The sequence below is a fragment of the Corythoichthys intestinalis genome, chromosome 4 (assembly GCF_030265065.1).
Source record: "Corythoichthys intestinalis isolate RoL2023-P3 chromosome 4, ASM3026506v1, whole genome shotgun sequence".
Lineage (NCBI taxonomy): Eukaryota > Metazoa > Chordata > Actinopteri > Syngnathiformes > Syngnathidae > Corythoichthys > Corythoichthys intestinalis.
The window spans coordinates 51,470,334-51,488,041 of record NC_080398.1 but is presented as its reverse complement, the minus strand read 5'-3'; the positions used below and the strand labels follow the sequence as shown (position 1 = coordinate 51,488,041).

At 39.4% G+C, this 17,708-nt stretch overlaps 1 protein-coding gene across 3 annotated transcripts in view; it reads left to right on the top strand.

Moving 5' to 3' along the window:
• The window catches only part of rspo2 (R-spondin 2), a 149,001-nt gene that overhangs the window by 12,085 nt on the left and 119,208 nt on the right, over positions 1 to 17,708 (top strand). Inside the window, exons 1-2 of one of the 3 annotated variants that reach the window (XM_057835529.1) lie at positions 13,023 to 13,277; positions 14,650 to 14,979. In XM_057835529.1, the coding sequence (XP_057691512.1) occupies positions 14,880 to 14,979 (100 nt within the window). In that variant the 5' untranslated portion in view covers positions 13,023 to 13,277; positions 14,650 to 14,879. Of the gene's footprint in view, positions 1 to 13,022; positions 13,278 to 14,026; positions 14,405 to 14,649; positions 14,980 to 17,708 lie in introns of those variants that run through there. The other 2 variants (XM_057835527.1, XM_057835528.1) reach the window with 2 other exon arrangements.

Genomic DNA, 17,708 nt, shown 5'->3' with positions numbered 1-17,708 from the left:
TTCAGATATGGACACTCCAAGTACTTCTCTCTTTTAACAGAATTAGATTCCTTTTTTTCTATGTGTGGGGCAGGCCTTGAGTCTCACTGGATTTCCCATGCTTGAAGTCAAAAGCTCAAGAGAGTTTAAGGGGTGAAAATAATAAGTATCTCCTCTCCCCTAAATACGAGGATCTTGGTTTTATAAAATAAAAGCAGTCATGGAGGCTGCTTGGCTAGGGCTAAGGACACAGAGATTTCAGTCGTAGGTATAGATTCTTGAGCATTGCCTGCGACTTCCAACAAGTAGTTCTCTTTCAGTTTTTAGTTTTTCCATTTTATGGTTAACAGGGGCTGTTGCTATGGCTTTGTATTTGACAATGAGATAAGGCAACCCTACTCTGAATACACACTACTCTGAAGTTTTTCCTCGGAGCAAAACATCACCAGCCTTCTTGAATTAGATTACAGTAATATGTTTTTGTATAGGTCAAAGCCTAAGGCACTTTTGGCCATTCTGTGTTTGAGTCTTATGCTTTACAGCTCACATTTAAAGAAGTTATGGTGAGCTTAGACTCCCCAGTGAGGGAACTAGATTGGGTTTGTTTTGATCATTGTATTTGACCTGGACATGACTGACATACTATATTTACCCACTTTACTAAATTGCAAAACACCCAGTACCACTGCTCGGCAATCACTTGAATCGGAATCAATAGAAAATATTGAATTGCATTAATTGAAATGTGTTGATGGCTAAAATAGATGAGAATCATGAAGGAGTTTTCATTAACTTCTATTGGTAGTGACGGGTCATTTTAACAGGTTTTGTCCTTGTATGTGCAAAAATAAACCAAGATAACTGTAACCTCCAGCCGCGAAACAATACAGTTAAGAGCTACAGTCAATAATATTTATTCATTCAACTTCTGAACCTGTGGGTGCCATTTTCCAAATTTCCAGCATTTAATTTAAACTTGCACAAGCTAGCAAACAGGTCTCAGTAGGACTTCAGCTGTTCAGTGTCAACTGAAATTAACTGACTATTGATGTCTTCTGTCCCATTTTTTTTTTTTTTTTTTTTGTCACACTCCTTGCTTTTGCATATCGTAGCTCTACTTAAGACCTCATTAAGATCCAAATGTGCAAAAGATAATTTCTAGCTATGTTTCAACTGGTCTTAAGATTTTGATCAGGTCATTAGAAAAGTGTAAACGTGACATGTGACAAAATATCTCCAGTTTTCTTGGTGTTAATCGGATCATTTTGTAATAGTCAAACATGTGCTACACATCACAGCTCAAATCTGAGTCATTTGAAAGCTGGCACGTTTTCCGTTCCTTTTTAAGTCTCTAACAATAACCCATTGTAGCTATTTTGTTGTCATATATCAGTTTCCACATGTTTTGATGACGTGTCATGACCAGCTGTGGGTCAGTACATAGGCGTCATATTGATCAGTCTCACTGTGACCTTTTTCTGTCTCCATTAGGGACACTAATGCTACATTTACATTATAGGCAATGAGGTTTTAGGCAAATATAGACAATACGGTCTTCACATGCAGAACACATGCTCCCTACACACGCATAACACACTCTGCGTAGGGCCCATGTGGTCACAACAAGCCGTTTCGAATGCATCGTGATTGTTTTATTGTTTTATTGCTTTATAGCAGCCAACCGGGAAATAAGCATCAGATAAGAAAGACAGAGACAGAAACGGAAAGACTGAGTGAGAAAAAGTGGAGAGCTCAAAAGAGAAAGGAACAAGAATCATATATGTAAAAGCACAGAAACAAAACAATCACCAAATATAACTACAGCTGTTGTTCACATCCATAGAGTTGGAATATATTGCTGTTTGTCTGAGATCCGGCATCACTTGTTGCCAGGGGTGAAAGTGGGCTGGAACGGTCAGGAATGCCGTTCCAGTAAAAGATTCAGGGCCAGGCCCGGGCGGAACGGTGCTTTAAACCCGAAAATATGACCCTATCAAAACCCCATGTTGAAAAAAATATATAAAATACTGCCAGGCTATCACACACGCATCTGTACATTTAAAGGTTATTATAATACTAAGGGCTATGAGATATCAATAGAACCGTTATGTGGCAAGATAACAAATATTAATAAAGTTAACAAAAAAAAAAAAAAATCACATTCATGAGCAGTTATCGAAAATAGATTGAAAATTACGAACATTTCCGAAAGTATTCCGGAAACAGCTGAACGGGGCGGAGACGTCACATCAAGGAAACAAAAGGGCGAGGCAGGGGCCATCGTTGTTTATCGACGAGAGAATTGCGTCCGTGTTTTATCAAAAATCGCTAAAATGGTTCAAACCTGTCATGCTATGTGGTGTACAAATAGCCATTTGTCGCAATGTAGTACCCATGAGTTCCCGAACGCGAGAAAAAGAGCTGGACTACGCAGACAATGAGTAAAGTTCATCCGTGCTAAGAGGGCTAATTTTGCAGACCCAGCCTCCGGCACGGTTTTGTGTGGTGCGCATTTTATACCTGAAAGCTTTTCGAACTATGGACAAATGAAATCAGGTTTTGCTAAGAAATTGCTGCTAACGGCAGATGCGGTGCCCACCTTACACACGCAGCCACCTAAATGTCCCGATATATCAAGAAAGAGGACGATGACTGGCTCTGATGAGACCACCCCACCACCCCAGGCTAACCAAAGAAGCGGAGCAGCCAAGCTCGAAATGGCCAGAGTGAGTACTTTTTTATAATAAAAAACATATCACGCATTGGATATAGGACTGGACACGTATAAATTATCGCTCGTAAAATATATACAACAAATCCTTTAATCCCTATATTTCCCTCATATTTGTGTCTGTTGGCAGAGCGAAAACCTATGATAGCACAATAAATGATAATTATTCTATACATTATTTTGCGGTCACGGTGTATCAGCTTCACAAAAAGAAATGCAAAACAAACCATTCGGTGTTTCCCACACGATCTTTTGCCGGTGTTTCATCAGTGTGATTGCTCCCCTCAATGATCCTTTCATTAGGCTGCATTGGCTTTCGTTTGGGCTCAAATTGATAACCCAAAACACCAAAGAAAGGTTCATAACTCTCCTCGTCACCATTAGAAGAACTTTCGTTACATCGGATTCGTCGCTGCAACTAGAAACAAAGTTGTCCGCCATCATCGCCGCCATTCAGTACTAAGCACTGAGCCGGTTGTTTCCTTGTTGTGACGTCACGCACACAGTATGCTAGATATCCGGGATCTCGGGCGCCGGTCGTTTTAGCTTGACAATCGATCCAAATTCCTATAATTTTCTTGGTGTTGCGATGTGTGTAATTACACGAAGTGGCATGATATGAATCCAAAAGGCATGTGTTTATGGATAAATGATGGAATATTAGCATGTCCCCAGGTGTTGTAATACCCTTTAAGATTACACTAAAAACGTTCCTATTTGACAAAGCTTATGGTCAGGATAGCTGAAATCGTTCTAGACTCACAGTTCAGTCTAAGCTGCAAAAGAAGCTATATTGCTGGTGGAAGTACAGCCACTGAGTCTTATCCCCTTTTTCTCACTCTACCTACCACTTGTCTTTACTTTATTTCTCTTTTCTAATTTTAATATCTAGTTGATTAGTCTCTTCATCACTATTCACCCGGCGTCCCCTTTCCCCACTCCCCTCTGGGGGAGGGGCTATTTTTCAGCCGCAGCCTCCTGACTATCCTGACCCCTGGCTGGATGGACGTCCTCGTTGCTCACCGTCTCATCTGGCTAGATGGACCCCGCCTTGTTTCTTCACTCCATTGCATCTCTACAAACTGGACCTCCTTCTGCTAATACCCACCATCAGTCCTGGTGCATCTATAGCCTGTCCGTCCTGGGAGTGGATCTCTCCTGACTGTGGTTGTCCCCAAGGTTTCACATTTTTCCAAAAGGGTTTTCGGAGTTTTTCCCTTGCCGACATGGAGGGTCTAAGGATGGGGGATGCGCAGGATATGAACTTCAGGACATGAACTTCATCTAATTCACCCACTGTTTCTGACTGTGTATCATATTGACTCTTCAAAGCCCTCTGAGACAACCTTGTTGTGATATAGGGCTATACCAGTGGTGTCCAAACTATTCCACATGGGGCCCCAGTGGGTGCGGGTTTTTGTTCAAACCCATCATGAGGACATCTTTTCACCAATCTGGTGTCTCAAAAGTGTAATCAGTTGATTGCAGTCAGGTGCTGCTTGTTTTAGCACAAACTTCATTGGTTAAACTGTCTGTGCTCGATTGGTAGGAACAAAAACCAGGACCCACAGCGGCCCTTGAGGACAGGTGTTTGACACCCATGGGCTATACAAATAAAATTGAATTGAATTGAATCTTCAAGAAGAAAAAAATCTACAAACATCACATTTACATGCACAAGTGGTAACAACAAGCCTAATAATGTGCTTGCGTAGTGTAATCCGTTTCCACATTTATTAATTCATTTATTCATTCCACAGAGCAAAGCCTAGTGTCCAGTGTATTGAGTCTGACGAGTCGCGTTGAGGCGCACATGCACATAAGCAAACCACCCTTGACTCAGTTGTCCGTTCAGTTGGCTGACAGACTAACATGTGATCAGCATGGATAGTTAGCTCTGATTACTTCAAATGCACGTTTTTGGAACAACAAATGGTTAATGTTAAATATATCTTTATTATTTCAAAAACGATAAGTCAATGTTTACATATCTTCCATTTCACTGTACATCCCATGTTCTTAAGTAGTTAAAATTTAGCTTTCTCGTTTAGATTTAAAGAAATGAGGGAAAATAAAAAATTACATGGACTTCTAGATTGAATTTTGCAAATTAGTGAAAAAATAGAATTTTGAATGAAAATCAGTTTCTCATTTATGCCTTGTTGTCCACGCCAACCTTTATGTCAGGGAGTTCCGGCAAGAAATTCTTACCACTTCACTTCGCTTGTTGCTATGTGGAACCACTTTTATAACACCTCAAAGGACAGAATCTCATAGTCACTTTGGTGTCATTGCATTATTAAGTCATAGTTGATCATATTGAGATCGTATGATGTAATTTAATGTGATGTTTGTAGATATTACTACATACTACATTATGAATGTTGCACTAAAGCTTGATATTAATACATTTTTAACACCCACCCCAACAAAAAATTAGCAATTACATTTTTTTGCCCAAATCATTCAGCCGTAGGTCAGACATACTGCACAAATAAAAGAATAAGCAAATCATTTCATGCACTACTGTTTTTTTGGCTCCTCTTTGTCATTAGTTTATGCAGAAATAGTTTTGAGTATAACCATCTGAATTTTCAGCTTACAGCTTCCAAAGGTTTAGCAGTGACTGTGTGCACATGAGACAATATGGTATAACTGATTGCTTTAGATGCCTGGACAAATTTTTTAACTCTTGAAACATTTATTACTGTAGTCACGATGCAGATGTGAAACTAAGCAGGCTGTGGTAAAACAGAACAATAAGCATCAGTGAATACATAATAGGTCATGACAAAGCTTTGGGCGGTTCCAAGTGGGACGGAAGCATATGCATTTCTCTGGCACCATACCGTTAAACTCTGTCACATTCAACTGCATTTTGCTGGTACTGTGTTTTGTTTCACTTTTTTTTAATGGTTTTCACCGTAAGCTACAATACATATATGGTAGTCAATCCATCAATCAATCATGGCAGCTCCCAAGCATGTGACTGTGAACAGGCTTGGCTTGATATACAGTAACATGTCAGGTAGGATCTACTACCCTCTTGCGTGCATGGACAGAGGTGCTTTGGTTTAGACTGCCATAGCCACAAACGTGCTCCATAGCTACCCAGGGTCCACTTTTTATCCATAGAAAGCTTTGAACTTGATAGAATGTGAGATATGTGAAGGATCCAATCAGAAAGTGACAGGCCAGGTGACAATGAAATGGCATCAGTGGTACACCAGGTCTCAAATTGTAGTGTACCTATGTGACTCAGCAACCCCTTTGCTCCACGGCCTGTTAAACAAAGTACATACAGAGAAATAAAATGACTGAAATCCCACAGGACACTACATTCAGGGTGATCTCGGTGGCTTTGATAAGGTATTTTCTTTTTATGTACCAATAATACTAAGTTATTGTAATTCAAGTCTTCTGTCATGGAAGAATATAGTACCATTTTTGTTATTGAAATATACAAACACAGTAGCCAAGTTACTGTGAAAGCAATATACAGTTACAGTACTGAAACATTTTAGCAATATATGAAATATCTAAAATTCAAAATAAATATATTTTAAAAAACCCATATTTTTAACCTGATTCCAATCCTCTAAAAATGAAAGTAAGAGGATTTCAAGTTGGCCCTTGCACTTTCGTATGTGGTTTAAATCCGATCTGGGCCACATTTTTCTAGAATATGCCGGCGGTCTGAACTGTGAAGTCTCCCAAATAGAAATTCATGCAGCAACTATGTCAGCAAAGAGCGAGAGCAACACGCAAGACGGCAACGTTGGCACCTAGCTTGAACTCAGCTTTTACTATGTAAATATTTCAGTATTGCTTACATGGCCGAGTCGGGTCAAACTGACGCACACACATAAGGGTTATGTGTGTGCATCATGCACGCGCAGTGAGTCGTTATTTTTTTTTAGGCTTCTGCGCATGCGGGTGGGACTGTGAATTAGTGCGCATGCGTAATACTTGAACGGGCACGCCTAAAAAACAGATATGACAAAAAAAATCAGAATTCTGCATTAAGACCTGCAGTATGACCCTAGCCTTAGTCATATTTTAGTCATTTCAAAATGTGTTTGTCTAGTTTTAGCCAACGAGAACTCAGACAAATTTTGTTTAGTTTTAGTCGACAATTCTCATAATGTTTTCATCCATAAATTGCGAAATTTTTAGTCCATGAATAAATAAGTAAATGTATAAATAAATAAATAAATAAAAGGTTTACAACAATTTCGAATGAACATGACAGACAAGCACATAACTGTAGAGTCTACAAGGACATCACCATTTTCATGAGGATAATACACACTCAGCAGGAAAACAGCACATTATTTGCAATTAATTAAACTCACCTGGACACTATGAACTGTATGTAAAATGTTTTCCAAGAGTTTAAGAAGACACCGAGTAACCGCGCGAAATGCTAATGCTAACGCGAACCCTATGCTAACACTGCAAGTTAGTTTAGTGTGTGATGATCACTCAGCACAGACCTTTAAAGGCTCAGGCAAGGAACATGGCATATCTAGACAAGATAAGAAAGCAAAACTTACCAATCAGCACCTGACACATATGTTTCACAAAATGAGCCTGGAATGGGCACAGGTTTACGATGAGTAAGTGTGTGTGTCGGACAGGGGGGGCGCGGGGAGGCGCAGCACGTCACATGAGTGACACGGCCAAACACTGCTAAATCTGCTGTAACTATACAATTAGAAAATATCACACATTGTGAGGTTATGACGGAAACTATGGCGAATTTTCATCTCGTTCTCGTGTCGTCAGACGACAACTGGCATCTATCTCGTTATGTTTTAGTCTCCCAAGACACATTTTCAGCGCGTCATCGTGACATCATCGTCATTAAAAAAATTGTTCGTTGACTAAATATTTTCGTTATCATCATCATTGACGAAAACAACACAGATGTGTATACAGTGGAGTCTTATAAAAGGATGAGTTTTTAAATCAAATATTTGTTAGTGAGAATACCAAGACATACAGTACTAATTTCAAAGCAATATAATGACTATGTACAACATTGAAAAAAATAAATATACAGCTAAAGATAAACGTAAAAATCTGCAACATACAGCACACATACGAAACACGCAAGATAATTCGCGGCTTTCAGTCGCTGAACGCCCTAACCATTCAAACAGCTATGTCAACATGAACCCAGTTCAAAGACTCTTAAATGATCAGGTCAGGAGAAGAAGGTTGAAGAATGCCGAAGACCCATCAACAACAGCGCTCTTAACACGAAATAAGCCAGTAAGAGCAAGTTTAACAGAGATAACGCTTTCATCCCTCTGTTGCTCTTAAAAGGCCTAATAACAAGGTAGAATTCAGGCAACCGTAAAACGGGACCTGAGCAGAATGACTCAGCTCAGAAACGTAAATAAGGTGGACCCTCACATTGGCTTTTGGCGAACATTACTCAATGCCCAGAGTCCCCTGCACTTAGGACTTTTTGCAGATGTGTAGCTCACAATCCAGTCATCCCATTGAAGTGTGTTTTTGATCTTGACCTTGTGATTTCTGGTGATAGATTGCTCGAATTACTGCAACTATGGAGACTATCATAATCATGCATGTGCTCTAAAATTGAGATGTGACTCGTTACTTCATACAGCTCCAACACTCTGAAAACATGCTTGTATGTCACAGTAGATTGATGGGTTGTTGTTTTAGCAGACAGCATCAAGGTCATGTAGTCTCAACAGACATCTTAAATTTTCAACTTTTAACTCTCCAGCATATGAATTTTAATGTGCCCAATTAACCTCCTCCCCAGTGTTCGAGTCACAATCATAGCACTGAGACCTCTGTCCTTTATATATATAAAAAATAAGTAACAGTATTACTGTAAGTGTACTCTCATTACAAAGATTGTGTAATTAGATAATAGAGGCTACACACAACACACAGTGCACCATTATATCCCTACGTCCTTAAGGCAACAAATCACTTACACACTGTATAGAAAACATTTACTGCCTACCATCTGGGCCAGCTGCTCAAGGTCCCTGTCAACTCACAGCCACCCAGATCTTACCAACAGAACACACACAAGGAAAACGTCAGGGTTTAACTGCTTGCACATTTTTTACTTATTCACATTTCTCACGGTCAACAATTAACAAAAACATTTGAGTTTGATCACCTCATGGTAACATTTGCAGATTTGTTTTCTTCTAGACACAAAGTTGGGCAGGTCAGGAAACCTTCAGTTGCACAAAGATACTGTAGATATTCCCTAATCATTGTGCTGCATTTGCCCCAACATGACACCAATGCACATGTCTCAAATATCTGATTTTATTAAACCAACAAAGCCAGTTAAGTAATGTCAAGTCAACCTCCCCAAAGATTGCCTTATTTCTGGACATTTCATTGCAGTTGAGGTTTGAGTGGTCAGACTTTATTGCAACAGTAATATCTTATGAGGTTTTAATGTGAATATAGAGTCATTGAGTGGTCCAGTTAAGTTCTCTGCTTAATATGCTTTGTGTGTGTGTGCAGCAATGATAAATGGCTGTTTAGTCTATTGGTTTTATGACGTTTAAGTGGTACACTTACCATCGGTGGCAGTCCCCTTGAGTTGTACTCCGGCTAAAGGGGCACACAGAGGTGATATACAGTTACCAGCGGTCACAATCTCTGCCAGTCATTCTACGCATTTGAGGACATGAGGGAGCCATAAAGAACCATTAGCCAGACGGACACAATCTTTTTAATGTCGCCCTCACCAACCCCTCTTTTCCCCCATACCTGACCTTTTCATAACTCAGTCTTCTGATACTCAAACCCTCCATTCTTATTGCAATTTACCTAAAACAGGCAATTCTTTCACCTTCTCCCTGGCTTTAAAATTCCTCCTCTTTTAGATAAAATCAAAATGAAGTGTAAATTCCACCTTCTTCACGGCCTTTGGAAATTGTAAATGATCTGTTTGACTGCTAAGCAAAAAAGACCAAAAGTATTTATTATATTTAGTCAAAGCCTGACAGTTATTTTCTTTTTATTGAGAAGACGGAACATTCTAATTGGCAAGCCCTTAATTTGAAAAACATCAACAACGTTTAGGAAAAAGACAATGGTTCATTGAGTGAGTATAAAAAGAAAATTTTCAGCATCAATGTTATTGGAATGAAAGTGTCAAATTTAAGACTTCTGCAGTACATTGGTCTTAGTAGCTACAGTAGAAAATGTCGAATTCACGAGTCAAAATGAAAAAAAAAAAAGAAACTTCCTAGACGAAAGAAGTCATACTGCACTTCTTCATGTCATTCATTACTGTTTAGTTTTATGCAGAGTCACGATCCACAGAGAATGAAGAGGCAGTCCGTCAACACTGACTTCTTTTCCTTACATTTTGTGAGCAAATTACTATAATTTCTTCACTGCTGACCGTTTTGCTTTTTATTGTCATGAAAGCATCATTAACTGTTATTTCTCGTGTAGCTATAGTTCACACTAATGTATTGCTCACAGCTTTCAAAAGCCGATTTTCTTATGTATTGTATTGTATTGTACACCATTAATATGCTAGTATCCGCATTTAAAAATTGTCAAATACATACGTTTCCCAAGTGAAACATGGGCTATCTTTGACATTTGCTGTAAATTTCAAACTGTTTAACAAAGAGTCAACATGACTAGAAAGTGCAGATTTCAACTTCTCTCCCAGTTTTTATTTGGCACCAACAGACCACAGAAAACCGGAGATATGATTGTGATTCAGTAAATCACAAATTATAAAATTATTGGAAAAATATTAACGAAGGTGGAGTATAAGTCCAGCCTTCCATCATCAAAGCAGAATGCACGTAGTCTCGATATATGTCCATCAACGTACAAGTGTTGTTGTGAGGCACATCAAGGTGTCTTCCCTTGGCTAACAACGTTTTCCACCTGTAAACAAACGAACAAAAACTTGCAACACTTGCATTTATGCATTTAGGGTTAGAAACCCATGTATAACTAGTAGTAGATGAGTGTTTATTTTCCATTTCTTTATTGTTGCATAACTAGTATTAGCAAACCTAATGATATCTTAGCTGTGACGCAAAACACAGAATTGTAGTCAAATTGAACATAATTGTGCCATCCTACACATACTGATTAGCAATAGGCTAGCAGCAAATAGCATATGTTGCAGCCGAAGCAGTACAGTAGTTGTGGTAAATAATAGAAAACATCATCACATATACCATCATCATTGTAATAACAATATCAAAGACAACGAGTCGTTTCATGCTCAAGATTTTAGCTTCAGTATTTTTGGAGCATTGGACACATGAAAATGCTGGGATAGGAAGAACATAGAGTACATTTCATAACACAGAGGCAACTTGGCTACATAAACACCTGGTCTTTCTGGTGGCACGGCCTTGGTTTCACATCTGTCTTCATGAACATGTTGTCCTCACATGTCGTGACGATGGCAAATGGATGCGGTATTTCCATATTGTCTTTTTTGAGGGATTTTGATGAGTGACACCGCTCCAGTTCCACTGTTGTTTTGTTTAGAGAAAGTGTAAAACGGAAGTCAAGAGCAGAAATGCAGAAGTAAAGTGGAATTTGATAGATCGCGATTCCTTGTGTTCAGACATGCATTTTTGTACAAAGAAATGTTCTCATTGATAACATTTTTGGCTTATCAAAACACGAGCCTTTGTCAGAGGAGTCAGTTCCTGGTGAAGCCCCTTCAAGAGATAGGGTTAGCTGAAGAACACTAGAATGCGTATACCAAGAGGCTACAGCAAAATGGCGATATCCTAGTATGTTATATAAATCATAAGACATTTTTGAACTTCAGTTTTACGGGCCTGAGTCTAAAATGAGAGTGTGTGTGTTCCATTACATTTCAATATTGATCCAACGTTTTCCAACTGGTCCAGAATGTAGCTGTGCACCTCAAAGTGATTTTCCAAAGTACAGTACTCCTTTTTCACATCTCCTACATCATAGTAATCATCAATAAGAAATTACATATACATTTAATTCTACATGTACCCAAGTATGCACCCTTAAATTATGATCGATTGATATAGCAAAATCTTTGTGTTTCAAACAAAAAAGTATAGGAAATTTGAATAGAGACACTTTTCCTAAGTTGTTTATTTTTACCTACTCTTTCTAAAACATTTTTCCCCTTTACATTGAATTATAAAGATATTGATGATACTGTATTTATGTATATAGGCAGACTTGCGGGCAAATGGATTGTGCCTGTTCTTTTTAATAACACAAAAAACAAGCTGAACAGGGTGTGTAGACTTTTTTCAGCTACATTAAATGCCTGAGTTCACAGAGGAGGTTGTTATAAATCTTTGCAAACAATTTGCTTTGGACGTTTGATGAAGTTTTATTGTCTTGAGTACAGCAATGTGTATATATTTACTATATATCTGCTGCATATTGTTATTTTAAGAATTAATTATGATCAACAAAACATTCTTTCAATTTCAGATTATTTGTAACTATGTTTTAGCATACAGATTTAGTAACAACAAGTGAAAAAAAAAACTTTTTTAGATGAAACTAGCAGCTTACCTCATTGCTGTTATGGCACTGAGGGCTTGGAGCCAGATCTTTCAAATGCTGACGTCATCTCCATTTATCTGTACACTGCAACAAGAGGGAGGGAGGATGGAGAGCAAAGAAGTGATGAGGAGAATAAAGTGATTGGTTTGCCGTCCCCCATTCTCGGTGACACATCATGAAAATAAAAAGTGCCCGAGGCATAAATTATCACGTTCACCTTAACAAAGCACTCTCAGATGTTATTTTAGTGAGGAAGCCAAACTAATTGCAGTGCCTGGAGCTAAGAGGCCTCTTGACCACAATGTCCGTTGCTGCTCTTTGGATAGATAAATAAATAAAAGATAGGACAAGGGTCAGTGTATGTTTTGGCAAGAAAATCTCTATGGGTCTTATGTATTTTTTTAAATATGTTCTTAGAAGGTTTCATGTTATTTTCATTAGTCCCGGTGATTAAATAGAAACTTTTATTGCCTGAGGGGTGAAATTTCAATTTACTGGGTTTTCTTGTTGTTTTAAGTGCAACTCAATTTTAATGTGGTGAAATTTAATTTCTCATCACTTGTTAAAATACCTCGTCAAGCAACATGTATTATGGTTATTATTATGATGATTTTGACATGAAACACTCTACAATGGATTGAGTGATGGTTTATAGTTATTAAAAACGCGTTGCACTCCTTTTAATGCTTGAAAGATTAAGTGCCACACCTAGTGGCTGCATTGGGTAAAGCATTATTTACCTGCAAGTGTACCTATCTTTGCTAACGCTGACGTGCAATCAGTTTTGGCGGTTTTGCTAAAAACACGATGGCATATTTGTTTACCTAGGTCTGCGCATTATCAAGTGACTTTTTAAAAGCCATGTGAAAGGTTCTGTTATGACCTTTCATTACACGAACCCCAATTATTCCTTGAAAGAGCTTTAAAGTTGACGAGGTGCCAGAATTTGAATGTCACTGGGAAGCAGATGAGTGCTAGCCAGCAGCCAGCGTCGTGTCTTTTCCTCAACTCGGTAGGTCTGACTGAAGGAGAAGCTGACCGGCCGAGCTTGTATCAATTTATGAGGTCACACAGGTCAGCCTTAAATACTTGAACCCGAGAAAACCCTTAAATTACTGAATGATTTATACACGAGCCGCAACTACTTGAGCCTCTCTGACGATTAACATTAATTTCGGGGACGGGTGGCGGATTTAGTCCTTGGCGCGCAATAAAACGACGTGGCGAGACTGGCAGACTCATCTTATTACGCACATTAGACACATCCTTCGTTTTTTTTTCCCCTTACCTCCAACTTCTAATTATTGAACTGTGCTATCTTCAGTGAAGCAACGCTTAGTCTGAAGACGGAAACGCACGTCATTATTTCATTTTTGATCCGTTTAAACTTGGGAGTTCAGTGGGAAAGCATTGGCTTGAAGTTAGCATTAAGGAAGTGGGAACTTTTTGGGGATATGGGTGATTGTACAGGAAGAATTTAAATTACTCCCGCAGTCACTACGCCAACATCTAGACAGCCCCCGAAACGATTTAATTCTTTCTCCCTCTCTCTTTTTTTTTTTTTTTTTTTTTTTTTTGCTCTTAAACTGTTTTACATCAACAGGCTCAAAAAGCTAGTTCACGCCCACCAGCACCCAGACGCAATTTCGCACCCACTAGTGTGTGAGCGCGCAAGGCAAGGGGTGGGTGGATGGAGGGGAGCGAATACACGACATGTCATCTTCAACATCATAAATAAGGAGAAACACGAAAAGTCTCCACGCGTGACATCAGCACGGCTCTATATGAGGAAGGAGGCAGAAAGCATCAGGACCAATCTGGAGTCAGTCACCGCTCAACCTCAGCAGCGCGCGCGGAAACGCACACGCCGCGCATTGACCGGCCACTCCGTCCAAATACAGCAACGCGTGGTTTTAACGAAACTTTGAGGAATCACGGAATCTAAGTATTTGACAGAATTCTGCCTCTCGTGAACGTCCACGCTGCAACGTCGTACTATCGGATCTCTGATTTCTTCTTGGAAAGTCAAGTTTTGTCACACAAGGAGTGATGCTGCGTGTTCTCGAGCCGCACTTGCGCATGAGGGGAACCTAAAATAATAGCGTGACCGGAACGGAGTAACAATTCATCAGATGAAAGGTAGTTTGATGTTTATTTCACCGGGCGTTTTGTTCATTTTTACGCACGATTGCGCTATAAGGTCCAGGAAGGGGCGTTTTTCCCCGATCGTCTACTTGTAATCGTTTTTACAAATTAACACCCAAACCACTCATTCTTTTAGTGGCTTTTCATCCAAATTGCATCACATCGCGCGTTTTTTCGGACTAGGTGTTGATTTTGTTACACTTAAATCACACTAATCCCCTCTGCGATTATCTCCACAGCGCACCGACTAGGAGGACACTCATACTCAGCGGAGGATCATCTCGCTCCATAAAATGATCCCAATTGGCGACTTAATACAATGTCGCATCTCGTCTGATGTGTGACAAATTTGCAGCTGGACTAAAAATAGCTCCAGGAGAACATTTACAGAGTCTAATACATCATCGCAGACCAGCTTGGCACCCACGCTTTTTTAAACCGGGGTCCGGACAACTTCCTCGCCGTCCAGATGCAGTTTCGACTCTTCTCATTTGCCCTGATAGTATTGAACTGTATGGAGTACAGCAACTGTCAGGCGCCGGTACAACGCTGGAAGAGAAACAAAAGAGGTAAAAGTTATGTCCATATCATTCTGCCTCACCAAGATTGTGACAACACAGAGTTCTTTGCACACGCGGTTAACTCATTGGCTGCCATTGACGGCGACAGACGTCCAATCCATTTGAAATGGGAGGACTGTTGGCATATGAGCAAATGTTGAATGGAATGTACCCCTCACACATTCGTGATAAAATAATCTAAATTCACAGCAGTAAAATGAAAATAGCAATATTCATTCATTCATTCATTTTCCATGCCGCTTTTCCTCACGAGGGTCGTGGAGGTGCTGGAGCCTATCCCAGCTAACTACGGGCAGTAGGCAGGGGACACCCTGAACTGGTTGCCAGCCAATTGCAGGGCACAAGGAGACATACAACCATTCACGCACACACTCATACCTACGGACAATTTAGAGTGTTCAATCAGCCTACCATGCATGTTTATATTATTGGACATATATCAGCGTCAATGGCAGTGAAAGAGTTAAGTCCCAAATTTTCATGGCAGCATTGTACAACATAAGACATGACGAAAAAAAAAAAATCAGACAAAACCAATTTCATACTTGAGATAACAGCAACATATAGTTAAGACAACAATAATAATGAATAATATCAGAATTTATTCATTGTGTCCAAAAAGCAGTAGGATGAAGCATTTGCTTATTAAAACTTAACCCCCTTTTCTATTCCTCAACTATATCAGTCCACACTATTTAACTAGTCCTCATATCAACGAAGAAATATACACTTTTAAAGAGTTCAAGAGTGAAGTGGCTTCGTAGACCCTATACGAGGAGTTGCAACAAATAAAAGCATGTTAAGTAAAGTTAGTGCAACTGTGTTAATCAATACAAATAATAGCAAAACTAAATGTGCCTTTTTATTGAGGATTATAAGTGAATTACCCCAAAAGCTTGTGATGCACATCACTCCATAATGTTACATCTCATTGGAGAGATGCGGCTGTTATGGTGAGAGGTGTTTAATGAATGGATACGGAATCCCTTTGCCCTGACTTATGAATTGCACATCTCCACTTAAGCCCCCTAAGCTGGTTTTAATTGATCTCATAACCACTTTGAACAGTTGGTAGGAAACCCGCATAACAATCGCTCAGCGGAGGCGTAGTTGAGGAGGGGATCAGCCTCTTTGTAAACACTGCTCTATGCTCTCAATGAACGAGGAGACAGTGGGATTAGGAGACTTGGCCCCAGCCAAGTCCTCTTTAGACTTGTGACATAACTCATCGGATCCTTTGGGCGCCCAATGGGTGTTGGCTGGGGCTGTGTTTTTTGCACCAACTTTTGAGCAACCGGTCCCTGCTGTGTGTTGGTATACTAGAGACCTCATTCAAAGTAAGGGGAGGGGGTGGGTTCTTGTAAATTGTATGGCTATCACAGATTTAATCATATGCACTGCGTGCCAGGGGGAACCTCGACACTCTGAAAGCCCTCCACTGTCCATCTGCAAATAATCAGGGAAGCACTGCGGGGTACTGGCACACACACAAGTTTTTTCACCCTTCTGTTTGTGTTCTTCTGTTCTTCTTTCATGAATGACTCCGTTAGATAAAGTCTAGGAATTATGCTTTTTTTTTTCCTTTCCAAACATTGGAATGTAGGATAACAACGCAAAACACTATTGTTTCAATTGTTACTTGTGAGTGCAGGGTTGCGACCATGCACGGACAACTTTAAGAACACTCTTTTTCAATACACCCCAAAGTCAAAATACTCTATGATAGGGGCCATGTCATTTTTGTGTGTGTGTGTTTGTATGTCTGTGAGTGATTGAAAGAAAAGGTTAGTGGCTGAGAGATTAGATGAGGTCAAGCCAGTTTAACTTTAAAAAGCCTTTCAACTACATACGTCAACTCAAGTTAAAAAGAAAAGAAAAAAATATTTAACTTATCAAAGTAATCCCATCGGGGTATCTTGGCAGAATAATTAGACACAAATGCCAATCGAGAAAGCCAACCCAAACATTTGGTATTTTCCTGCTGTTTTTTATTTATCATCACAGAGAGGTGTGTAAGACATCATTGTCCTGTCTAAAAATTCTAGAGTATTTTTGTAGCTTTTTCTTGACAGGTTTATACACAGTTCGTCTGGCATGTTCCAGGAGCTATCCAAATCGTTCAGCAATGTTGAGTACCAGACATGCTTGAAACTCAATTTGGCCACACTGTTCTTGCCCAGCACAACTGTTTTATAACAATAACAATAACACTCGTGCCTTTTTCAATATGCATGAAAATGTTTTGCCGCTGATGTGATGTGCTGTACGCATGTATCAGCATGACCAAGTGAGTTGTATGGGGTGTACTAAACATAGCAATTTTGTCAGGATTTCAAGGAGACCAACTCAATGTTTTTTAATTAGATAGACTGCGATTGAGATCTTTTCGATTTGGATTTTTTTGGAGCTCATATGCTGCATGAATCAAAGTTCTTGTTTGCTTCACACTTAAATTAGACAGGGAAAATCTCTAAAGCTCCAATTAAAACAGTGTGCAAAAGCATGCTCCTTAAATAATCCTTGATACTAGACAGCCACAATGCATCCCGTCGAGCCCTTTACAGATTTTCTCATGCATTCCAGTACAGGAAAAAAACATTTAGAATCTTCCTCGTAGGGGAGTTGGTATACTATAATTTAAATTCACTTTTTCACAAAAATGTAATTCATTGTACAAAATTGAAGGTGTGCTATTTTTGGCCCACCTGAAGATCTAA